General features: G+C 34.2%; 2 protein-coding genes and 1 long non-coding RNA gene across 7 annotated transcripts in view; 1 reads left to right on the top strand and 2 right to left on the bottom strand.

The window, feature by feature from the left end:
* LOC309608954 overlaps window positions 1-24,816 on the bottom strand; it is a 1,139,914-nt gene that overhangs the window by 1,001,952 nt on the left and 113,146 nt on the right. The window lies entirely within an intron of this gene.
* The window catches only part of PARPBP (PARP1 binding protein), a gene marked incomplete at its 3' end in the record, with an annotated part of 112,005 nt that overhangs the window by 29,067 nt on the left and 58,122 nt on the right, over window positions 1-24,816 (bottom strand). For 3 of the 5 annotated variants that reach the window (XM_082349640.1, XM_082349642.1, XM_082349638.1), the window contains 4 exons: window positions 22,225-22,403; window positions 19,854-19,935; window positions 8,303-8,438; window positions 7,488-7,828 (listed from right to left, as the gene is read on the bottom strand). In XM_082349640.1, the coding sequence (XP_082205766.1) occupies window positions 7,488-7,828; window positions 8,303-8,438; window positions 19,854-19,935; window positions 22,225-22,403 (738 nt within the window). Of the gene's footprint in view, window positions 1-7,081; window positions 7,182-7,487; window positions 7,829-8,302; window positions 8,439-19,853; window positions 19,936-22,224; window positions 22,404-24,816 lie in introns of those variants that run through there. The other 2 variants (XM_082349641.1, XM_082349639.1) reach the window with 2 other exon arrangements.
* Window positions 3,047-6,784, top strand: PMCH (pro-melanin concentrating hormone). Its single transcript, XM_082349693.1, has 2 exons — window positions 3,047-6,269; window positions 6,576-6,784. The coding sequence occupies exons 1-2, from the start codon at window positions 6,021-6,023 to the stop codon at window positions 6,780-6,782; spliced, it is 456 nt and encodes a 151-aa protein (XP_082205819.1). The 5' UTR covers window positions 3,047-6,020; the 3' UTR covers window positions 6,783-6,784.

The following is a 24,816-nucleotide window of genomic DNA, read 5'->3' as shown; positions in this document are numbered from 1 at the left end:
GAAAATTATAAAAACTTGGAATTAAACATTGAATATTCTACCTATCAAAACTGTGGGACTTAGGGACTTCCCTGGAGGTCCAATGGTTAAGACTCTGCACTCCCAACGCATAGGGCAAGGGTTCGATCCCTGGTCAGGGAACTAAGATCCCGCATGCCGCAGGGCACAGCCAAAAAAAAAAAAAAAAAAATTGTGGGACTCAATAAAAATGATACATAAAGGGAGATGTATAATCTTTAATGCTGGTATTTTTTAAAAGTCTAAACATTAATGAGTTATTCTAAATTAGTAAGTTAGAAAAATAGTAAAATGAACCTCAAATTTAAGAAATAATAAAAAGCAGAAATTAACAGAATAGAAAAAATATATAGTGAAGATCAACAAAGCCAAAAGGTTTTTTAAAGGCCAGCAAAATTGATAAACCTATAGCAAGCCTGATCAAATTACAGAGGCAGAGGAGAGAGGCAGAGACCAAGAGATCACAAATAAGCATAATTAGAATGAAATATAACTACAGATGAAGCGAGGCTTAAAATATTTAGAAGAAAATATCATAACTAACTTTACACTAGAATATTTGAAAACAAGAGAAATGGACAAATTGTATAAAAATTTAAATTCCTAAAACAAACTAAAAAAGAAACAGAGAAGCTGAATGTTCCTACAGCTCTGAAAAAAATGAATCAACCATTAAGCCCACCAAAAAAACACCAAGCCCACATCACTTTACAGGAGAAAAAAAAAAAGGAATAAACCCTGCCCCCTGCTTCATTTTATGAAGCTAGTACAACCTTAATGCCTTGGCAGACAAAGGCAATAGAAGAAAGGGAAATTACAGATCAGTCTCGCTCATGATAATAAGTGAAAAATATATAAATCAAATATTACCAAATTGAATATAATGATATTTTAAAAGATTTGTTTCATAAACACATGGTTGCTTTAACATGAGAAAAATCTGTTCATTTTCTCAATGAAACACTGAAGGAGAAAAAGTATGACTGTTTCAATAGATACAGAAAAAGTATTCAATAACATTCAACAATTCATGATAAAAGTTATTAGTAAGCCAGAAATAGAAAAGAACATCCTGCAAGTTATAAAGGGTGTCTACAAAAAAATCTAGAGCAAACATCATATTCGATGGTGAAAAGTTAAAAGCATTCTCTGTAAAATCAGTAATACTGCAGAGATGTCTGTTATCTCCATGTCCAACATTTACAGAAGGTTTTAGTCAGTCTGTTCGCACATGTGGACAGACACACAGATAAACACACACAAACACACACACTTGCAAGAAGGAAATAAAATGTCATTATTTTATTATTTATATCAACTGTCTTCATGGAAAACCTTAAAGAGTTAATACATTTATAAACTATTGAATTAAATAATAATAATAATAATTATTATTATTAGGGAATTAAAGACTTTAAGTTTTTTGTATATAAGAGCACTAAACAAAAGCCAACTGCATGTGTACAAACCAGCAATAATGTTAGAAAAGGTATTTTAAAAGATACAATTTATAATAACTAAAAATAAGGAGCTTAATTATAATTAAATTATAAACAATTATAAATCTTGCAACAAAAGATAAGCAAGAACTTTATGAAGAAAAAAACAAAATGTCATTAAAAGATTAAAGAAGGTCTAAATAAATATGGATAAATATCTTTGTACTTTGTATTCACGTTTGTGAATAAGAAAATAAATTATCTACCAATGGCATTTTTCACAGAACTAGAACAAAACATTTCACAATTTGTATGGAAACACAGAAGACCCCGAATAGCCAAAGCAATCTTGAGAAAGAAAACGGAGCTGGAGGAATCAGGCTCCTTGACTTCAGACGACACTACAAAGCTACAGTAATCAAGACAGTCTGGTACTGGCACAAAAACAGAAATATAGATCAATGGAACAGGATAGAAAGCCCAGAGATAAACCCACGCACATATGGTCACCTTATCTTTGAGAAAGGAGGCAAGCATATACAATGGAGAAAAGACAGCCTCTTCAATAAGTGGTGCTGGGAAAACTGGACAGCTACATGTAAAAGAATGAAATTAGAACACTCCCTAACACCATATACAAAAATAAACTCAAAATGGATTAAAGACCTAAATGTAAGGCCAGACACTATAAAACTCTTAGAGGAAAACATAGGCAGAACACTCTATGACATAAATCACAGCAAGATCCTTTTTGACCCACCTCCTAGAGAAATGGAAATAAAAACAAAAAGAAACAAATGGGACCTAATGAAACTTAAAAGCTTTTGCACAGCAAAGGAAACCATAAACAAGACGAAAAGATAACCCTCAGAATGGGAGAAAATATTTGCAAACGAAGCAACTGACAAAGGATTGATTAATCTCCAAAATATACAAACAGTTCATGCAGCTCAATATCAAAAAAACAAACAACCCAATCCAAAAATGGGCAGAAGACCTAAATAGACATTTCTCCAAAGAAGATATAGAGATTTCCAGCAAACACATGAAAGGATGCTCAACATCACTAATTAGAGAAATGCAAATCAAAACTACAATGAGGTATAACCTCACACTGATCAGAATGGCCATCATCAGAAAATCTATAAACAATAAATGCTGGAGAGGGTTTGGAGAAAAGGGAACCCTCTGGCACTGCTGGTGGGAATGTAAATTGATACAGCCACTATGGAGAACAGTATGGAGGTTCCTTACAAAACTAAAAATAGAACTACCATGTGACCCAGCAATCCCACTACTGGGCATATACCCTGAGAAAACCATAATTCAAAAGGAGTCATGTACCACAATATTCACTGCAGCACTATTTACAATAGCCAGGACATGGAAGCAACCTAAGTGTCCATCGACAGATGAATGGATAAAGAAGATGTGGCACATATACACAATGGAATATTATTCACCCATAAAAAGAAACGAAATTGGACTATTTGTAGTGAGGTGGATGGACCTAGAGTCTGTCATACAGAGTGAAGTAAGTCAGAAAGAGAAAAACAAATACCATATGCTAACACGTATATATGGAATATAAAAAAAAAAATTTGTTCTGAAGAACCTAGGGGCAGGACAGGAATAAAGATGCAGACGTAGAGAATGGACTTGAGGACACGGGGAGAGGGAAAGGTAAGCTGGGATGAAGTGAGAGAGTGGCATGGACATATATATACTACCAAATGTAAAACAGATAGCTAGTGGGAAGCAGCCGCATAGCACAGGGAGAACAACTGGTTGCTTTGTGACCACCTAGAGGGATGGGATATGGAGGATGGGAGGGAGATGCAAGAGGGAGGGGACATGGGGATATATGTATACATATAGCTGATTCACTTTGTTATACAGCAGACACTAGCACAACATTATAAAGCAATTATACTCCAATAAAGATGTTAAAAAAAAAAATGAAGATTCTAAAAAAAAAAAAACAGTGTCAATTCCCCTCCAAAATTAATCTATAGAACAGATGCAATTCCCTTCAAAATCCCATCAAGACTTGTCACAAAACTTGAAAAACTGATTTTAAGACTTATATGGGGGACTTCCCTGGTGGCGCACTGGCTAAGAAGCCACCTACCCATGCAGGGGACATGGGATCGATCCCTGGTCTGGGAAAATCCCACATGCTGTGTAGCAACTAAGCCTGTGCACCACAACCACTGAGCCTGCGCTCTAGAACCCACAAGCCACAACTACTGAGCCCGCGTGCCACAACCACTGAAGCCCTCGTGCCTAGAGCCTGTGCTCCGCAACAAGAGAAGCCACTGCAATGAGAAGCCTGCGCACTTCAACAAGGAGTAGCCCCTGCTCACCGCAACTACTGAGTGCCCACGTGCAGCAACGAAGACCCAACACAGCCGATTTATATGGAAAAGAAATGGACAAAAATAGCCAAGGAACTGCTATAGAAGAAAAACTGGTGACTGAGTAGGGGGGCTGAGAAACTTGACTTACCAGATATCAAAAGTTATTTTAAAGTTGTAATAATAATACTGTAGATTTGGCAGTGGAATAGAGAGTTCAGAAAGAGACCTACACATGTATAGAAACCTAATATACTGCAGAGATGGCATTGCAGATTAGTGGAGACAGGATGAATTATTCAAGAAATATATAAGGACATTAAAAAAAAAAAACGGTCATGAAGAACCTAGGGGCAAGACAGGAATAAAGACACAGACCTACTAGAGAATGGACTTGAGGACACGGGGAGGGGGAAGGGTAAGCTGGGACAAAGTGAGAGAGTGGCATGGGCATATATACACTACCAAATGTAAAACAGATAGCTAGTGGGAAGCAGCCACATAGCACAGGGAGATCAGTTCGGTGGTTTGTGACCACCTAGAGGGGTGGAATAGGGAGGGTGGGAGGGAGGGAGACACAAGTGGGAAGAGATATGGGGATATATGTATATGTATAACTGATTCACTTTGTTATAAAGCAGAAACTAACACACCACTGTAAAGCAACTATACTCCAATAAAGATGTTAAAAAAAAAAAAAGAAATATATAAGGACATTTGGAAAAAGTTAAAATTTCTTTCTCACACATAAGATTCTAGATGAATTAAAAATTTAAATGTGAAAGTCAAAACATTTAAACTTTTAGAATATATAGAAGTATGTTAATGATCTCAGGGTTTGGAAGGATTTCCAAATAACATATTATAAATACTAACCATAAAAAGCAAAAAAAAAAAAGAAATTTAAACATTAAAATTAAGGAGTTTAGTTCACCAAAAGACATCATGAAGTGGTTCAAAAGATAATGAAGTGTGAGATGAAATGTGAGAAAAAATACAATATTTAAAACATATACAACTAACAAAGAATTAATATCCAGCATGTACAAAGAACTCCCATGAATCAACAAGAAAAACCCAAACAATCTGATAGAGAAAAAAACAAATTTTTCTTTAAAAGTCATTTTACTTAAGCATATGAAAAGGCATCCAACGTCTTTGGTAATTAGAGAAATAAACATTAAAAGCACAATAAGATACCCAAGTGTTAACTAGAACCTGGAGCAGTAAGAACTCTCATACCCTGCAGGTGGGAGTTTAAAGTGGTTACTACTATTCTGTAACCATTTTGGCATTAATAAAGCTGAAATGTACATACTCCAAGACCCAGCAATTCCATAACTAGAAATATACCCTAGAAAAACTATTGCACATATACACCAGAAGACATATACAAGAACGTATTCTCTTACTCTACGGGGTCAACATTACAAATTAACTCTGAAATGTTTAATTAAAAATCATACAACATACTCATTATCCAAAACTAACATTTATGGAGCACATAAATATTCTCTTCATGGACTTCTTATTCATTAATTGCTAAACTCATTAATAAATATCAGTAATACCCTTTTGTAAATACAGAGATAAAACACACCTGACAGGTCAATTTTAGATATAACATGAATGACTTTCTGTTCATACTGACAGGCATATATACTTTCAACACCAAAGACTATTCCGAGCATTTATGGGAAAAAATACTTTCTGAAGATTATTTCAACTTCATCAGGATTAAATGTATTTAAACTTTGACCCTTATTATCCTGAGTGAAAGAAATAACTTTAGTTTTAATATTTTACTTAATCAGAAAATAAAGAGGAGGGAACAATATGAATAAACAAGAATATGGAGAGCCTGATGTCCTGTGGTCTTCCTTAATAACAACCCATTTTCAAGAGACTATAATCTCCTCAACAGAAGCTTTCTACCAAGGATCTTAATCAGATTCTGAGAAAATTCACACTCAAAATAAACAATATGCCACTAAAACCCAAACAGTGTTAAGTATTAGCAGCTATACAAAAAGTTAGCTTCTATCTAATGAGTCATTTTTAAAATGATGAAAGTCTTAAGTCTTTCAAGTGCTTTCTATTCAAGCTGGAAAATATATAAAGGTAGGAATCATTTACAAAGCAGGTTGAGAAATTTTACTTCAATTTACACATCCTTGTGTGACTCTATGCAAACATCAAACTAAGAATGGCAAAAATGAGTTTCTCTTCCTACATATTAATACTAACTTTTTCTTTGCTTTCTCAAGGTGTTTCGCCTTCAGCCTCCAAGTCAATAAGAAATTTAGAAGATGACATGGTATTTAAAACGCTGAGGCTGGGGAAAGCCTTTCAGAAGGAAGATACTGAAGAAAAATCAATTGTTGTTCCTTCCCTGGAGGAATATAAAAATGATGAGAGCAATTTCATGAATGATGAGGAAAACAAAAATTCAAAGGTAAGTGGCATTGTGACTTACCCTTTTTTTCAATGGAAATTTGAATGATTTTTATGAAGTATGTGAAAAAAGTCACAATATGCATTAGGACAACTGATCAAATTTCCTACATACCAGGTTGTTCTTCCATTCTGGAAAACATCTCTTATTCAAAAGGTTTTTAATCCCTGAAAACCTTGTATCTAAAATATTTTTTAGAGTCAAAACAGTGTAGAGCATCTTTGATCAATAAGAATATTACACAATTGTATCATAGTTCTATTCCCAATAAGACAGCTAAAACACAAATCAACCTTTTCTTTACAGAATGCAGGTTCCAAACACAATTTCTTAAATAATGGTCTGCCACTGAATCTGGCTATAAAACCTTATCTTGCACTAAAAGGATCTGTAGCTTTTCCAGCTGAGAATGAAGTTCAAAATACTGAATCAATACAAGAAAAGAGAGAAATTGCGGATGAAGAAAACTCAGCTAAATTTCCTATAGGAAGGAGAGATTTTGACAGTGAGTAGTCTTTTTAAAATTCAATTCTTATATCTTAATACCATAAAATAGAACTCTGAGTTTAATTGAATTTGGGTCCAATCATGACAAAATCAAACAAGACCATGGTTCAATTTACTTGATATTAAGTGACCCCTGCAAAAGATGTGAAATTAAAAAGTATTTAATTAGTTACTATAATTTAGTTATTAGTTACCATAATTTTGATTTACTCAGAATTAGCTATACTAGATCCATTCTTTCATTTCTAATCAATTTTGTGTGATACTAGTCCTTTAAACAATTTAAGCTTTTTTTTCCTTCAGTGCTCAGGTGTATGCTGGGAAGAGTCTATCGACCTTGCTGGCAAGTCTGATACCTGTTGGTCCACGTCATCATTTCAGAAGAAAACAAAATCATTTAATTGCCTGTGGGGAAAAATGCCCTTAATGTTACTATGACTTGTATTATTTTAAATGTCTGTTTTCAAAGAAAGTAGTATTAAGATATACCTAAATGATATGCTTTACCTGTGCATTAAACTTTGTGAATATTCTGCATAATTATGACTTACTAGTATTTTTTAAAAAATGCTTAACATGCTAACCTTACATACACTGCAGACCAAAATAATAAAGCACCATAATTTACACCTTGATCTCTTAAAAATTAAGTAGATGCCTTTGGTGAATGGTTTTATATATACATAAATCTAAAGAACATAAAAGACAAATTCATAGTCTAAAAAACTGAGTTAACTTTGTCTGGCCAGTAATCAATTTGTCCTTGGCCGTACATTTGTTGCTTTTTGCAACTCTAACTAGTTTGCCATCTAATTTACTCTGCAAATCTTTTGATGCCTTAGGTATCTTAACATTTTTGTGTTGAGGTGGTTCGTTTCCATTATCACAGAGAATATTTTCATCATCCAAATCCACCTGTTTCCTTTTTGAACTTTTATTTCCTGTCAGACTAATTGATTTTCTTGCCACTTTTTCATTTTTACTTCTGTCCAGATGAACATTTCCAGAACTTGTTCCAATTGTTGGTCTTCCAACAGATGAATTTACACCTCCTGTTATGCAAGTTGAAAAGAGGAAAGAAATTATATAATACTTAAAATTATTACACATGAGGATTTTACAAAAAACTTTTTAAATGGCTAAAGAATATTTTAAAACTTATGATTTACAATCAAATAATGATATAAATTACATGATGAACAAATACAGCTATATTACTATCACATTTCTTTTCATTTTACCATATCATTTTTCATCCCTACAAACAATAAATTTGCTTTGTTTGAATGCATAACACTTAATCCTTAAACGCTACAAGTTATTTCTTAAATACATTTAGTTAAATCAAACTGAGTCCTATTCCTATACATATATTTGTACTTAGATATAACTTTTTAAATAAACTCAGGTCTATAAAAATATAAACCTTTACATTGCAAAAAAAAAAATCTAGTTTTACTTAAGTTAAAACCACTTAGTACACTAGAATTGAATTGTTATTAAATTGCTCAAATAAGGTCAATTACCAGAAAGGTCATTTTCCATGTGAAGAACACACAAAGGCTTTGATGCTGAATTAACATTATTCCACTTATCCTTGCTTATCATGCAGTCATCTTTGTAAGTACAAGCAAACTGAGATCTAATTAAGGTTTGCTTCATCTGGTAACAGGAAGAAAGAAGAAAATATGCAATTTATCCTTTATTTTTATTTAGTTTTTCATCTAGATAGAAATATACTCTGTAGTCACTGAGGTATCATAAAAATTTCCCTTAAATATTTCATTATCTGCGGGAACTTTTAATCCTTGATGTTTCATAGTTTGCAAACTCATTCATTGCTACAACTAGCATTTTTGTTCTTTTCAGTAATACTAGCTTTGTGTATGTTTTTGATAATTTTTGTAAAAGCTTAGGAAAATCAATTATAAACTCTTCAAAGGCCTTTGTTACACATTCCTATGTCTGAGATGCTTTAGAAAGTGGTTTTATTATGTTTAGTAATGATATACATGATATATGTAATCCTAGAAAAATACAAGCTTTCCATCTTGAAGAATTACAGAGTACAACTCTTTTAGGAAAAAATAGCATATGGAATTCAAGAAATTAGAGAAATTAAGGAAGGGAGAAATGCTAGGATGAAAAAGAAAAATAAGAGAAGGTGAAAGAAACAAAGATAGGAAACTAACAAAGAAAGTGAAAGATAAAACAAAGTGGTGAATAAAAGGCATTATTTCTTAATTAAAAACATGAATATTTAGAAAATTAAGAAATATGATTTGATTATATCATTCTAAGAAGATGTGACCAAGTGATTTAATAGTTGAGTATTCAAAGTATACTCCTGTAATTATCTTCAAACATGACAAATAGGAGAAAATTAGAAAGCTAAATTTAATTCTTAAGCACTGAAAAGGATGCCAAGAAAGTATTTTTGGAAATGTATTCTGCAAACATAAAACCAGTGGCTGTTTTAGGGAGAGAACTTAATTTTAGAACAAAAGTAATCTACACAGATAATGCAAATTTCAACAATTGCAGCTGCTGTGTAATGCCATTTGGTTATAATAGGGAGATTTATCCAAATAATTAGAAATCATCTCAAATCTTTTTCAGAAATAGACAAAGCTTATTTCAAATACATGATTAAATAAATAGGACTTCAACAATTCAAAAATTAATACTTCAAAGTATAACTACATTATGCTGAATAATACTCACAGAGCATGTATTGATACAGTTCACGAAGTCTAAAACAGCATGACTCTATATTATACATTCAGTAATTATACACTATGCTATATATTCAGAACGATAACTACATTAACCCACTCAGATGTTTGCAGAGATACCAGCGGTGAAATCCACTGACTGTATTTTAGAAGAAATCAGAATAGTCTCCAGTCCAGCTGCTCCATAAAAGCAAGTTTTCTCAGGATGACAAATTTTATATCTTTCTGAGTAATGGTGTCTATGAGAGCCTCTAACTCCCAGAGGACTAAAAATTATATTTAATTTGCTTGAAGATGTAGACAATTAGAATTTATCTTCCATTTAAGCACAAAAATACACAAAATTGAAAAAAATGTGAAAATGTAAAAGATGAAAAACTATTTTTTTTAGAAGTGAAATACAGTAGGCTCTTGATAATGAATGGAGCTACAGCCCAATATCTTCATGAATCCACATGAATGCAACTACTATTATATAGTTTCTACCATGAGATGCCCTAAAATATAACTGAAGGTTTTAACTAGGCCTTTTTGGACTTTATTAATTCCATAAGTAGAGAATTAAAACAATTAATAAAGCTATTAAAATAAATTTTGTTAATAAAATAAACTTTATATTATATTACATCATATCATCACTGTAGTAAATTATCCAAAAACATTTATTACCATCTACAAAACCAATACTAACCGCTGACATCTTTTTATACGTTTCTTTCATTTCGCCAGAGTGATTACTTATAGAAAATGATAAACTTATTGCTTACGGAGAGTTATAAAGAGTACGGTAAGGCCATGAAAGTAAATGGATGTTAAGTGGCTGGCAAGGATCACTCCCGTAATACCCAGATAGTGATGGCACCTACAGGTGGCTTGGGGGACTAGAGCCTCCCACCACAAAACCTTCATCAGTACCACTCATAAAGCACGCTAAATAAAAATACAATAATTATATTATTTAATACAGACAACTGATGCTTCCTCAATCTCATGCTGCATGTGAATAAAAATTTCTTTAGAAAGCTGGCATTTTTATTAATTTTAAACATACATCTGAGTAAAAAGCTTTCTTTGCTATGTAAATACAGTCACAAAATAAGTTCAATAAGCCCTCCTGACAGCTAGATTTCTTATCCTTAGGCCCCCCCATAGAGAAATTCTCTAGCCCTTAGTGACAGTAGGGCAGTTTCAGAAAACTAGAGTTAGAAGGCAATGGATTCTTAAAATACTGATTATGGGTTGAGATGTGAAAGAAAATCAGTTAACCACTATATTTACCATGAAAAATATTATTTATAAACATATCAAAACACAAGAGAGAAACCACAATGGTTCTATGGCAATCTTGGAATACTTACATCCAAAAGTAGTAACTGAGAGAAGTTATATTGAGGGTGTTTTTTTTCTTTTTTGTAAAAGATTATATGTGCGTTTTTTCCCTGCCCTGTACAAAGATCTTTTTTATCAATTACCACTTATTAAGTTCCAACTATGTGACAGGCACACAGTATACTAAAGAGATTACTAGGATGGCTTCCATAATCACAAAGACATTCTACTTATAAAATTTGCTGTTGACACACAGCTGGAAGAAATAATAAATAAATTGGATAATAGAATCAAGATTGAAAAGATCTCAGAAGGCTAGAACCATAAGTAGAAAATAATAAGATGAAAATGAATGAGGATAAACAAAGTCCTGTATTTAAGTTCAAAATATCAATTACAGATGTACAGGATGAGGAGAACCTGACTTAAAAACAACATATGAAATAAAGACCTAGAGATTTTAACTGATCATGAACTTGACTGGAGCCAACAATGTGATGTCCAACTAAGAAACCCGCACAAAGAAACAAGATGATGTGATGGAAAAGGCATCAGATTTGCGGTCAAAAGACCTGGCTTCTAATACTGGCCCTATCACTTACTAAGTAGATGATCTTGGGTAAACCTCTAAACCTCTCACTTATCCACATATAAATGGGAATATTTACCTCATAGAGTTGTGAGGATTAAATGAAGTTAAAAATATGAAACAGCTATGTAACTCTAAAGATATATGTAGATACTATACAGTTATTAATGTCGTAACATATAAAGAAAGTACTCCTATAGAGTAAGAAATCTGTTGAATTAGGTTTCTCAGGACCTGGCCAACCCTAAAATGATTCTAGGAATGCAGCTCAAAAAATGAACTTACAATCAGCTTCTTCATTTTGGTTATTAAAACAATACAAGCTACATTGACTTGTATTTATAACTTAAAAGAGATTGCTTTTCCTTTGTTCATAAAAGTTGAATTTTTCTGCACAAGATTAGTGGCTACATAGAATTGAGATTACTTCCTGTTGCAAATCTTCCAAATCTCTCTGTGTATTTGATTTGGAATCACAAATAAGCAAAACAATTCCCTTTTGAAAGTGCTTTTGAAGTACTTAACAACTAAGAATAATGTCCAGATTCATACATGGCTGTTAAAATCATTTTATGTTCAAGTCACATGAGAGAAAAAGATTCAAAGTTTTCCTTTGTAGAGTGATTTCCCCCCTTTGGAAAGATTTCTATCCACAGTAAAATTGCAATGAACTTCAAACTTGCCAAGAATTGGAAAAGTCCTTTTGCCACAAGTTCTTTTTAAATTGAAATTATTAGTAGGTTCCCAGTTTGAGGAAAATAGTACTTCACATAGGAAAGCCTGACTCCAGTTAAATTAAGACAAATGAGTCAAAATATTGAAAAGTCACAGAAACTCTCAGTTAGCTGTATTAATAAGAAAATGAAATTTCTAAGCCCCCATTATAGTGGGGGCTATAAATTTTATCAACAAGTTTGGAAAAGGAAATTACTCAACATATCTATTAAATATATAACTAAAAATAAATATTCAAAATTCACCTTTTCATTCTTACATTATCACATTTTCAAAAGAACAGAGATTTGCTACTCTTAATGGCATATGAATTTGTAAGTATATCAAATGATGACTATTATAATTACTATGCCTTCATTTACACTTTGGAAACAGCATAAACTTTGAAGTCTTACACCTGAATACAACCACTGCTCTGTTACTTACTAGGTATATGGTCTGGAAAATAATGCCTTCTAGATTTCAACAAGGATTAATTGGAATGAGGGATATAAAATACCTAGTATAACACTTGACACTTAGAAGGTACGCAATAAATTCCAACCTCATTACTTCAGCCAAAACAAGTTCAAATTTTAGTTCAGACTAATACAAACATCCTATTTTCATTCTAATGAAAAATGCTGCTCATTCCCTTAAAGCCTTTGCTTAATGTCACCTTCTCAAAGAGACCTGTACTGATCATTCCCTTTAAAACCAAAACACACACAAAGGAACACACTCTCCTTATCCCCCTCCCCAGCTTTATTTCCCGCCATAGCACTGATAACCTTCTAATATACCATATAATTCACTTGTTTGTTTTGTTTATTATCTGCCTCTCCCAACTAAAAGGTAAGCTCCATGAACAAAACCTTAGTTTGCCAACTGATGGCCTGCTCTGGCCCTCTTCATCACACAGGGTGAGGAATAAGTCCACAGGGACTTGGATATGCCCACTAGGAGACTATGACTCCTCCTTTTAGATCCTGTTCCAAGAACCTGGCACCCCAGAATTCCCTGCTTAAACTGCCTAGGCACTGGGCCAGCACTGGCCTCTTCCTCTAGGAAGGGCTGATTGTTTACGACAAGGGTGATAGGGAGTGGTATGTATACATTTCTGGGTGGAGTGTGTCTAAGAGTATGGAACAGAACCAGGATTAAAAGGATTGCGGGGGTAGACCAGGGGTTTCCATTTATGTTCTTGCACCCTAGTCCCACAAATATTGGGGGACAACTTGCCCATCAGGGCAGGGGTTTTTGTCTGTTTTGTTTGCTGATATATTTACAGTGCCTAGGACAGAGCCTGGTATCCAGTAGGCATTTAATACATGTTTGCTGAGTGCATTAATTAAGTAAAATTATAACACACTCTAACAGGTGTATGCAAGCAGAAGGTATGAGGGAACAGAAACCAAGAGTAAGCAAAAGCTTGGAGGTAGAAAAAGATGTACGGAGAGTAAAGAAACCACAGCACACAGAAATGAGAGAAGTAGACTGGTAAAGAACAGTTAAAGCACCCTAAGGACAAAGCTCTGATACATCAATAGAAAAACAAGTACAGAGTAAACTCTACTCTGTTCAATAGAGTAAGAAAACCATTTGGTACAGAAACAAGAGAGAGGTATACACACAGTTACATCACATTTAAGTACAGAGAAGCGTGCAGCTGAAGTCCTTAAGCCCCATTATATCCACCATTCCTTTCAAGTTCTTAAATATTCCACCTTTCTTAGGTTCTCATGCACATATCCTTACAATAAGCCCCACAAAAAGTAACTGTTCCTTAAAACCACAAAAACCACACCTTCCTTAACCTTGCCCCACATTATTTATTCACTTATTTTGTTCACTATGGAATGCACAGCCTATACTAGGTAAGACAATCTAATACTTTTTCATCAGGTTGTTTGCTCCACCTGAAATGTTCTCTTCCATCTTCTCTCCCTATTTAAATCCTACTTATTCTAATCTCTCATGGTCAGAGCATCATTTCCCCTACTTATTATGGGTTTTCAGTTATTGCATTTGTGTGTCTCTTTAATCCACTAGAAATGCAACTGTTTAACATGCTGGCCATGTGTAGCTAATTAATTAAAATTAAATAGAATTAAAAATCGAGTTCCTCAGTTGCAGTACCACATTTCAAGTGCTCAATAGTTACACGTGGCTAGCACCTACAGTACTGGATAGCGCAAATTACAGAACATTTCCACAGAAGTTCTACTGGAGAACACTGCTCTGGAAAGAAGCTTTACAATCTATGTCCTGTGGCACATACATGAAGGGCAGATGAATTTTCAAAGGACTCGGGGACATTTTTTAGTTTGCTGGGTCCATAATATTGGAACCCATATGCAACTGTACATTATTAAAGGAAACCACACATCTGTTCCTCACAGCTTCTAACTACTACCTGATGTGAAAGGACCAATTAAGCTTTGGAAAACATTACAATCATTGTATCTTCAAACACTATTTCAATCCTATTTTCTCCTCTCGTTCTGAGGATCCAGTTAGGCATATGTTAGACATTTTCTGTGTCCTACTCTTCTCTTCTGCTTTTTTATTCTTTATTCTCTCTTTGCTTTAGTTTGGACTTTTTTCTAATGACTTATCTTCATGCCCACTATGCTACCTAATGCTATGTCTGGTCTACTATTAAATTCACCTAGGGACTTCCCTGACGGTCCAGTGGTTAAGACCTTTGAATGCACTGAGTACGGGTTCAACTCCTGGTTGGGAAGCTAAGATCCCACATGCCTCGGGGCCAAAAAAAAAAAAAAAAAAACCATAAAAAAGAAGCAATATTGTAACAAATTCAATAAAGACTTTAAAAATGGTCCACATCAAAAAATCTTTAAAATAAATAAATAAATTCACCTAATGAATTATTAATTTTAGATAATGTTTTTACAGTTCTGGAATGTCTATTTGGTTCTGATTTAAAATTTTTGATTCTTGGGAGTTCCCGGTGGTCTGGTGGTTAGGATTTGGCATTTTAACTGCCATGGCCCAGGTTCAATCCCTGGTCAGGGAACTGAGATCCCGCAAGCTGTGCAGCTTGCCAAAAAAGAAAAAAATTTTTAAAATTGATTCTCTGTTGGAATTTCCCAATTTTTCATCCATTTTGCCCTTTTCCTTTAATTACCTTTAAATGTTAAAAAAAAATTTAATTCCTTGTCAGCTGATTCCAGTAGCTGGGTCATTTGTGAGTCTGCCTCTATTGTTAGTTTTTTCTCTTGATTAAAGGACAAGTCTTCCTGTCTCTTCTCATGTCCAGTATATAAAGGAACTATAGAGGCTCCAGATGAAATCTTCTATCAAGAAAGGTTTCCCTTGTCTCTGTTAGGCAGACACAGAGAGGGGCTGATAACCGCAATGCCGACAGGGACTGACCTGAGTCAAAGCTGGGTTGCAGTTGTCATAACTCGTATTTGACTTCTGGTTTTTAACCTCTTCTTCGGGAATGTCCCTCCCAAGCTTTCAACTGAGAGCCTTGTGGATCTCTATCACCTCTGACCTGAAAGTCTGGGGGATTCAGTCTGTCTTTCAAAGGTTTTTACATTGTGTTCTTTGGTCCCCCAACCCACTTCATTTCCAAACGTGGTAAATATCTTGAGAAGGCAACAGCCATGTGTTTGAGCCAGGTCACACTCCTCAAGAGGAGCCTTGTCTTCTGAGCTACTGCAAGACCACAGGTGATTTTGGTATACTGGATTGAGGCTCCTTAACCTCCCACTCAGCTCCAAAATTCAGCATAGGTGCCATAGGTAGAAATAACTGTGCATTCAGAGCCCCAAAGTTTCCAAATTGTTGCCAGCCCCTCAAGACACCAAAATATTTGTTAGTTCCTCTTTCCGTCAGTGAGTTCCTTTACATGGGCCAAGATCAATCCTTGGCTCATACCCAAAATTGGAAAAATAATCCCAGGGAAGAAAACTCTGATAATAGACTGTTCACCTCAGAAGAACTTTACCCTCTCCAGATTTTTAGTTTATTTAAACTGTTTTGCTTACATAGCTTTCTTATGCCTTTTAAATATATTTTCCCCAACTTATCTGCCTTTTATTTTGTTATTGTAGCAGAAATGGTATTTTGCCATGATCAACTACATCCTAGTTAGAAACAGAAGCCTCCAAGTCTGAGTGATTTCTTGATTCTGTTTCCTCCTTATTTGACAGCATTTTACTTGCTCCTCAGTTACATTTTTGAAGGCTGCATATTTTCTGTTATCCCTCATTTTTCTGTAGCCTGAAGAACGGTGGAGGCAAGAGTAATGTTCAGTTGAGGAGATAGGCAATCTGAAAAAATTTCTGGGTTGGTTCCTCACTTTCTTCTAAGAATTTATTATGTATTATATGTACTATAAAAAGTCCCTCTACTTAGAGGCTGTATTTCATTCAAATGGAAGGGCATCATTTGGATAATTTCCACAATTCAGTATGCAGCACTAGAGCCTTCACTGTGTCAATGTGTAAATCCCAGAGTTCATTTTCCACATTACTATGCAGTTGCCACTTCTACTATTTCTCTAAAAAGAAAATAAAAAGAACACACAGTTGGCTTCTCAGTTTTGGAAATATTTTAGTGATAATTCTCAGGACTTTGTCAACTCACTAGCACACTATGTGGAGACTGGGGCTAGATTAAGTTGCTAAATCATGTTGTGCCTTTTCCCTCTGAAATCTTCAGTTTCCTTCCTTGGCCATCATTTCTGAAGTTTATTGTATCCAATTAAATTATTTTCTGTTGTTTGCTCTTGATGAATATTTTTGCTAGTTTTTGCTATTTTGTACTCATTTTAAGTATTAGGGGAAGGAAATTCTAATTGAACTCAATACACCATTTTATTTGGATATACTCAGTTTTGGAATACCCTAAAGGTTAAACATGGATGTCTAATTTTCCAACACCATGAGCACTGTACTGCCTGGCTGCTTATAATAGGTACCAGAGTTAGAGCCAGTCTATTTTTACCAACGACCTATGTCCTAATTTTCACTGTCCCAGCTATGCCAACTTTTAAAGATCTAGTATTTTTCTGATCCACTGACTTAAGTTATTAAGTTAGTTAACGGTTATGATTATTCAGACATACATATAATACGGAGGAAAACACTAGACTCAGAATAAGAAAAAGATATGTATATACAACTTATCAGTTGTGTCTGAAAAGCAAAATACGGCTAAATCAAGCTGGAAGGAATAAAACTAATTAATTTACAGGGACCTAAGAAGGTAAATGTCTCCTTGAAAGATCTTATAATAAAAAGGTATGAAGGTACTTGCATAAATCGCTTGGAAACTAGGGTAAGAATGGGAAGAAAGCATTCTCTAAAGGTTCCTACCAAACCCATGAAGGTTCAGGAAGAACCTTCTAATTTCCTTCCCAGGGGAATTTATTTGACCACCATAGACAATTTTCCAAATAAGCTACAGTAGAAAATAAAACTTGAGCATTTCAAATGAGTTAATGAACACTTTCCAAAGTGGTTTCATAGGATTTGGGGATCAGGAGTGCCTATTTCTACTTATGAACAAGGAAATGAAAATCCAAGAAAAGTTAATTTGCCCCAAATAATAATGACATGGATATTTCACAATCAAGTATGATCTACAACATCAAAATTCTAGGTTCTCTAACAGTATCTACCTTTGTCTTTCCAAGACAGTTTTTCAAGTGTAGATCATATATCCTTTCCATGATTAAAAAGAGAATTAAATGCCAAAAGAGAAAAAGTAACAGGATAATAAGGTAACAAGCTGTTAAACTACTTTTCCATAGTTACTTAGTAGTAAATATTAGCAGCATTTTTTGTTATTCCAGCAAGTACTCGATCTGGCCATGGTTCAGCTGTATACCTGGCTAAACCAATTATTTCCACACTTTGCTTTCATAAAGAGTACTGTACTATAAAATATAACCATAAACACCAATTCCTTCCTTTCTCTATTGCCATTTAGTTTCAGAGCTATGTGGACTAAGCCAGCTCCACTATCAAGTAATGGAAGCAATGTAATTATAGTCTCATTAGTATTTATCCATGGCTTTGCACAATGGCATAAAATATTTCCTGGTAGTTATGATATCTTGGATAAGGTGCTTTCTCAAGGATTTTGATCTCCTCATCTATAAATGAGACTGAATCAGATACTGTCTCTTCTACCTCCCAAAACTTTACAAATTTGTTCATAAATTTTACAGTAATTAGTTGACTCTTACCAATTTCTAAAAACACCTTCTCATTATTCAGACAGATCTTTTCATTTTGATTTACTTAGTTTAACAAAATATCCCAATGATCTTTATTTTTATTTTTTAAATTTTTACCTGAATTTATTACATATAGAAGATTGCACAGGAAGATAACTTTTATCGTTAATCTATTAGGTTCCACACAATTTTCTAAGTAGTTTACAGATATTTACTTCACTGTTTAATGGTATTACTTGAATTTTTTTTTAACATCTTTATTGGAGTATAATTGCTTTACAACGTTGTGTTAGTTTCTGCTGTATAACAAAGTGAATCAGCTATATGTATAAATATATCCCCATATCCCCTCCCTCTTGCATCTCCCAATGATTTTTAAATGAAAATATTAAAGTTTGTCAGTAGCCATAGCAGGGAAAAATTAAAGAATTTGTTACATTTCTGTTTCTAATCAAGTCCAAAGGATAGATGTTTTTTCAAAAATCTTACACCTCGACTACAAGTACTTAAGTTAATATAACAAAGAATTAACAAGTTTTTTCACAGAAAAATTATATAAAAATCAATGATGTATTCCATAGATGTTAACTACTAACAGCTACTAATAACCAATAGGAAGATAAGACTTATTCATCTAAATAAACTAAATGGATTTGGGGTATGTAGAAGAAACAGATAACTAAAGGCTTTGCTAATTGGGACTAACTTTCCAAATGTGAATATAAAGAACAAATTAGAGTTCTCAAAGTTATATCAAAAGATGAATAATTATTTGATAATTTAAGGATAATTGTAAATTTTACATGAAAATTTTGTTGAACAAATGAATGAATTCCCAACCATAGAACAGTGTCTGGCACATAGCAGATACCCAATAAATGTATGCTGAATAAATCAATGAGTTAAAAACAAGCTTCTTTTTTGAAAAATAAGACCAAGAAAAAGTTAAGTGCCTAAAAACATGTTATTGACTACTTATAGGCACAAATGTTTCAAATGAGAACTGGGATACTCAGTTCAGACCAAGTGAAAATATAAAGAATAGCTCTAGTCAATGAACAATGTGAAATGTTCTCCTTGTCTCAATTCAAAATCAATTATATTCTGCCATATGTCTTCAGATGGGAACAAAACTGAAATTATATGGACTCTCAAGATTCAGTTTAAGATATTAGAAATGTAAATGAGAAAACCATGTCCTCTTTATTTTCCCCCTCATTCACTGAACACATATTTATTGAACACTTACCATAGCAGGTGCTTATTCCTTTCCTTCTTTTAGGTCCAAGGTATTGAATAAACCAGAGATAGATTAGACAAGATTGTATTAAAAGGAAAGTTTCCGTATGTCAACTGTCATAACTTATTTTCCATTTAATCCCTATTGTTCCATGTATAATGTATGTTTATAATACCCAGCTCAGCTTTATATATTTATTCTTCTAAAAGTAAACCGATTTTTATCATTTTCATGACAATACATTAAATTGTACCTTAATTGTTTTCTCTTGCACTGACATATGGATACGTTCCCTTAGGGGTTTCATCGATGAATTATTCACTTGTGTGGGAGATCTAGTCCAAAAAAAGCAAAAATTTATAAACCAAAGTAGCTTTTAAACTAGTTTACACCTCTCCGCTACCCAAAAGCAGTTAGAGAATAAAAGTTTATTCTGAACAACTGAACCTAGTTGCTTACAATACTATTTAAAAGTGTCCATATTCCTATTCTGAGAGTTCTAAATACTAATAATTTGCTTAATTAATTAATTCAGTCACTAAATATTTGAGCTTCTACTATATGTAAGGCACTGTATAAGATGTTGTGAAGAATAGAAAGTTCATTCATTCACTGGCTCTGAATTCAGGCATCTTGATCTAAGTAAGGGAAATAAGATATCCACATAACTAAAATTCAAAATAAAAAAGGACAGATGCCATAGCAGGGAAATTCAAAAAAGAAAAGCGTAGTTTAGAAATAGGAGGGTCAGAGAAGACACGATAGAGAAGGAGACACTGGCAATTTGGAGCCAGACAAACATGGATTCCTCAGTAAATTCCTTTTTAGCTTAATAGAGCCAGAGTCATAACCCCTTTGAGTCAAAAGGCCATTACATAAGAATAAAGGGGGCTTCCCTGGTGGTGCAGTGGTTAAGAATCCACCTGCCAATGCAGGGGACATGGGTTGGAGCCCTGGTCCGGGAAGATCCCACATGCCTCGGAGCAACTAAGCCCGTGAGCCACAACTACCGAGCCTGCACTCTAGAGCCCGCGAGCCACAACTACTGAGCCCACGTGCTACAACTACTGAAGCCCGTGTGCCTAGAGCCCATGCTCTGAAACAAGAGAAGCCACCGCAATGAGAAGCCCATGCACCGCAACAAAGAGTAGCCCCCGCTCACCACAACTAGAGAAAGCCCGTGTGCAGCAACGAAGACCCAAAGCAGCCAAAAATAAATAAATTAAATAAATAAATTTATTTTTTAAAAAAAGAATAAAGGATAGTCTATTCTAAGAAAGACTAGTTTATAACCCTACACTGACTTACATTCATATACATTGTCCTTAATTTTATCATTTCAATGCAGACCATTAAAAATATACTTTACCATGGACTGGTACTTGTCTGCACAATAATTGAAAATGCTAAGGTAACTATAAACGTGTTTGGCCACATGATTGAGTATAGAAAAATACCTCTTTAAAATGGATGTGGGGATTAATTTTATTTAGAAAATCCTACAAACACAAAATAACTTTCTCTAAGAAAATGACAGAATTCAATCTAAGAGAAAATCTAAATCATTTATATTTCTACCTAAAAGCAAACTTTGTTAAACAGAAGTAAGTTGACAGGAGGAAAAAACAAAGGTTCATTTTCTTTATACTCTTTTCTGGGATTCCAACACAGGGTATAAGTAAATCATTGATAAAATAAATTTTCACTGCAAAGGAATTAGAAGACAACACTGAATGATAGAGCATTATAAAGTTTCTCTTTAAAGAGAAAAGATAGTGAAGCACAGGAAACAATCATAGATAGATATGAACAATTTTAGACTAAAATCAGATTTCTAAAAAGTAGCTCAAGCAGAAAATAGAAAAGGTCAAACAGGACAATTTTGTAAAAATCCTCCACAATGTAATAATACAATTTTAAATGGTTGTTCTAAAATTTTAAATGTTTCTATAAATGAATGTTCATTAATTAAAAATATCACCAACTCAGTGTTTGACCGAATTGTTGTTAAAACTGGTGAGTATCAATGTCTTGCACAGAATACCAACAGTAATTTAGTATTTTCTTCATAATGCGATGAAGAACAAGTAAATGTCAATTCCAGTGTTAAGTCTGGTGTATACCAACTCTCCTATTCTCAGGCAAAATAGCACAATCTTTGGAGCAGAGATCTCAGGTTCTGGAGAAAGACACCTTTGCTGCTTGCTAACTTAGACAAATTGCTTACTATCTCTCTCAAGTCTCTAATTCTTCACTTATAAATTGGGGATACTACTAAAAGAGATTGCTGTGAGGGCTGATATAAGTGAAAGCATTTAGCAAAGTTTTTGACACAAATATCTATACAAATATTTCCAAAGCAAAAAACAAGAACAAAAAAACAAAAACAAAAAACACCAGTCATACTCTCACAAAATATTACTTTTATATATAACTCCCTCACATTCAAATGTTCAATCTCCCTTTAACTAACTTTTGTTTTTTCTCTTCATACTTTTCTGTAGTTCCCAAGTTTCCTAACCATAGCATGTATTTCTTTTATAACAAATGAGGTGTTTTTTTCAAAAATTTCCTTTATAGACTGAAGTTAATATTCACATACATATAACTTCCACATTACTTACCTAAAAAGTGTAAGAATAGAAGTTCCATTATGATGAATTGTGTTTTCATCGTCATATAAAAGCTCTGCTTTGTTTTTGGTAGGAGCACTGGCTGCTTCTTCATCCAAAAGAACTAGTAAAGTTTTCACAGTATCTCTGCCACAGTATGCAGTGCCATGGTTTATGGCATGAGATTTTGGCTAGAACAAGAAACAATTTCAAATAAATGTAATAATCACCCCAGCTGGGTCAATCAGCCACTCTTTTCCATTTCATGTGCTATTGTTCTCCTTCCTCTTCTATTAAGCTATTAAAAAATCAGCCATGAGAAGTGGCTCTAAGGCATGTGAATATTTATCCCTCAAGCCATAATAAAATCAATCTTGTGAACCTCCAGAAGCACAAAAAATATAGAAAATAGTATCATCAAAGGAAGACATTAGATTTTCGTCAAAATAACATTAGGCTTTAAGTCAGAAAGTTTAGCTACAATCTATGTGATCTCAGCCTCGTGACTTAACCTCTTTGTATACTGATATTTTTTCTCTCTTATACCAGAAGTGAGATTCTGGCGATCTGAATACCAACCTCACAGATGGCTGTAAAGATCTACTCAAATGCAAAAATAAAAAAACTAGTTGACCTTCATTCATTCAGTAATCACCCATAAGCACATACTAAGTCCCAAGAATTGTGTTTGAAGCTAAGGCTACAAAGGTAAAAACTAGTGCCTCAAGGAACCCGTAGGTTCTTTTATAAAATAAATAAGTAACCAATAATGGCATTACAGAGTGCTAAGTGCTATTTCCTTTTTTTAAAATAAATTTATTTATTTATTTATTTGTTTGTTTGTTTTTGGCTGCATTGGGTGTTCGTGTTCGTTGCTGTGTGCGGGCTTTCTCTAGTTGCAGCGAGTGTGGGCTACTCTTCGTTGGAGTGCGCGGGCTTCTCTTGTTGTGGAGCACCAGCTCTAGGCGTGCAGGCTTCAGTAGTTGTGGCACACGGGCTTAGTTGCTCCACGGCATGTGGGATCTTCCCGGACCAGGGATCAAACTCGTGTCCCCTGCATTGGCAGGCGATTCTTAATCACTGAGCCACCAGGGAAGTCCCCTCAGTGCTATTTCGAAAAGAATGTATAAATTGTGCAGTGGGAGCACACCAGAAGGTCATGATCAATTTACCCTGGGATCAAGGATGGCTTCATAGAGGAGACACAAAGGGGTAAGAGAGAACATGGTATTTTCAGAGACTACATGGCATGAAATGGCTGAAGAACAGGGTAACAGAGAGGGAGTCATGTGAAATGAGCCTGGGAAAGCATTGTATATCAGACAAAGAAGTTATAAGTCAATCTGTTACAAGGTTAAAATCTCTCCCTTTATTAAGCAAGGAAATAAAATGATACTATTTACATTTAGAAAAATGACAGCAATGATGGAAATGTGTCAAATATTTATATTCCAGGGTAAGACTCTTATTAAATCTGGAGACAGGACCACAAATTAAGAGACTGTAATAGTCCAGCTCAGAAATGAAGAAGGTAGTAGCAGTGAACTAAAACAGTAGCTGTGGAGATAAAGAAAAAGCAGATTAAAAGGGGGAGAGCTGGAAAAACTTAGTAACTAGATAGAAGAATAGGGAAAATATATGATAAGATAATATTACACAGAGACACACGTAAGAACTCTGATGGCATTTCTGGCCGGGTTCATACCAACTAACCAGTTGTATGTGCTGTAAACCTCTGGGAAAGTTGCTTAACCTCACTGTGCCTCAGTTAAATCACTGGTAAAATAGGGATAATGAGAGTGCCTAACCCATAGGGTTGTTGGACATTGTGCTTAAATATCAGAGTCGCCCTTTTGAGGGCATCTGTTATAGTTGTACCACTTTCCTCAGGTTTCATCAACATGGTCTTGGCCTCCTTTCTCTACTTGGCTGACTCAGGCTACCAAGTGAACTGTAATGTATAGCTACACCAGAATTTTAACAAATTGCCTATCACACTCTGGTGCTTGACATATATTTTTCATTAGTACCAAAGAAGTCCATACTGTTTAATACTAACTTCATTGAGAATTACTGATTCGTATTTTTCAAAGATGTCTAATTTGGTTGAAAACATAAAATTAAGAACCAGGTTGTCTGCATCTTTATTTCTTGTGACAGGAAATGGGAGAGATTGGTGCTCTTAATTATCTGAGTTGTGACAGTTCCTGATTTATACTTATAATAAAACCTGGTTGTCATTTGAGCCAAGCTGTCATAGGAAGTGTTAACACACATGAAATATGTGGGGAAATAATTCAGAATCTTCCCCATGTCCCGCCTTCAAGTTAAACTAAAAACACTCATTGTTATAGAAAATAGTGCCCGAGGGCTGCGGAAAAATAAGTGAATCATAAAAAGTAAGCAAAAGTCTTTCTTCATACACGGGCTATCACAATTATACCTAATAAAAAGGGGATTTTGTTACCTGAACAATTAAACTGCAACAAATGAATTACTATAACACGTACTCCAAAATTCTGTTCTAGAACTAAAAACATGGTAGTCAATTTCTCCTATAAAACTATAGTTTTAATACTTTATAATGTCTGACTATCTATGTAA

The sequence above is a fragment of the Balaenoptera borealis genome (assembly GCF_965194805.1).
Source record: "Balaenoptera borealis genome assembly, chromosome: 13".
Taxonomy (NCBI): Eukaryota; Metazoa; Chordata; class Mammalia; order Artiodactyla; family Balaenopteridae; genus Balaenoptera; species Balaenoptera borealis.
The sequence above is the reverse complement of the archived record's forward strand: the minus strand, read 5'-3'. Positions and strand labels throughout refer to the sequence as shown.

What these genes read in the sequence shown, in the direction of transcription:
- PMCH (XM_082349693.1), top strand. Translation starts at nt 6,021, where the DNA reads ATGGCAAAAATGAGTTTCTCTTCCTACATATTAATACTAACTTTTTCT. An exon ending in AGGAAAACAAAAATTCAAAG is followed by an intron (nt 6,270 to 6,575) that starts GTAAGTGGCATT and finishes TTTTCTTTACAG; the next exon opens with AATGCAGGTTCCAAACACAA.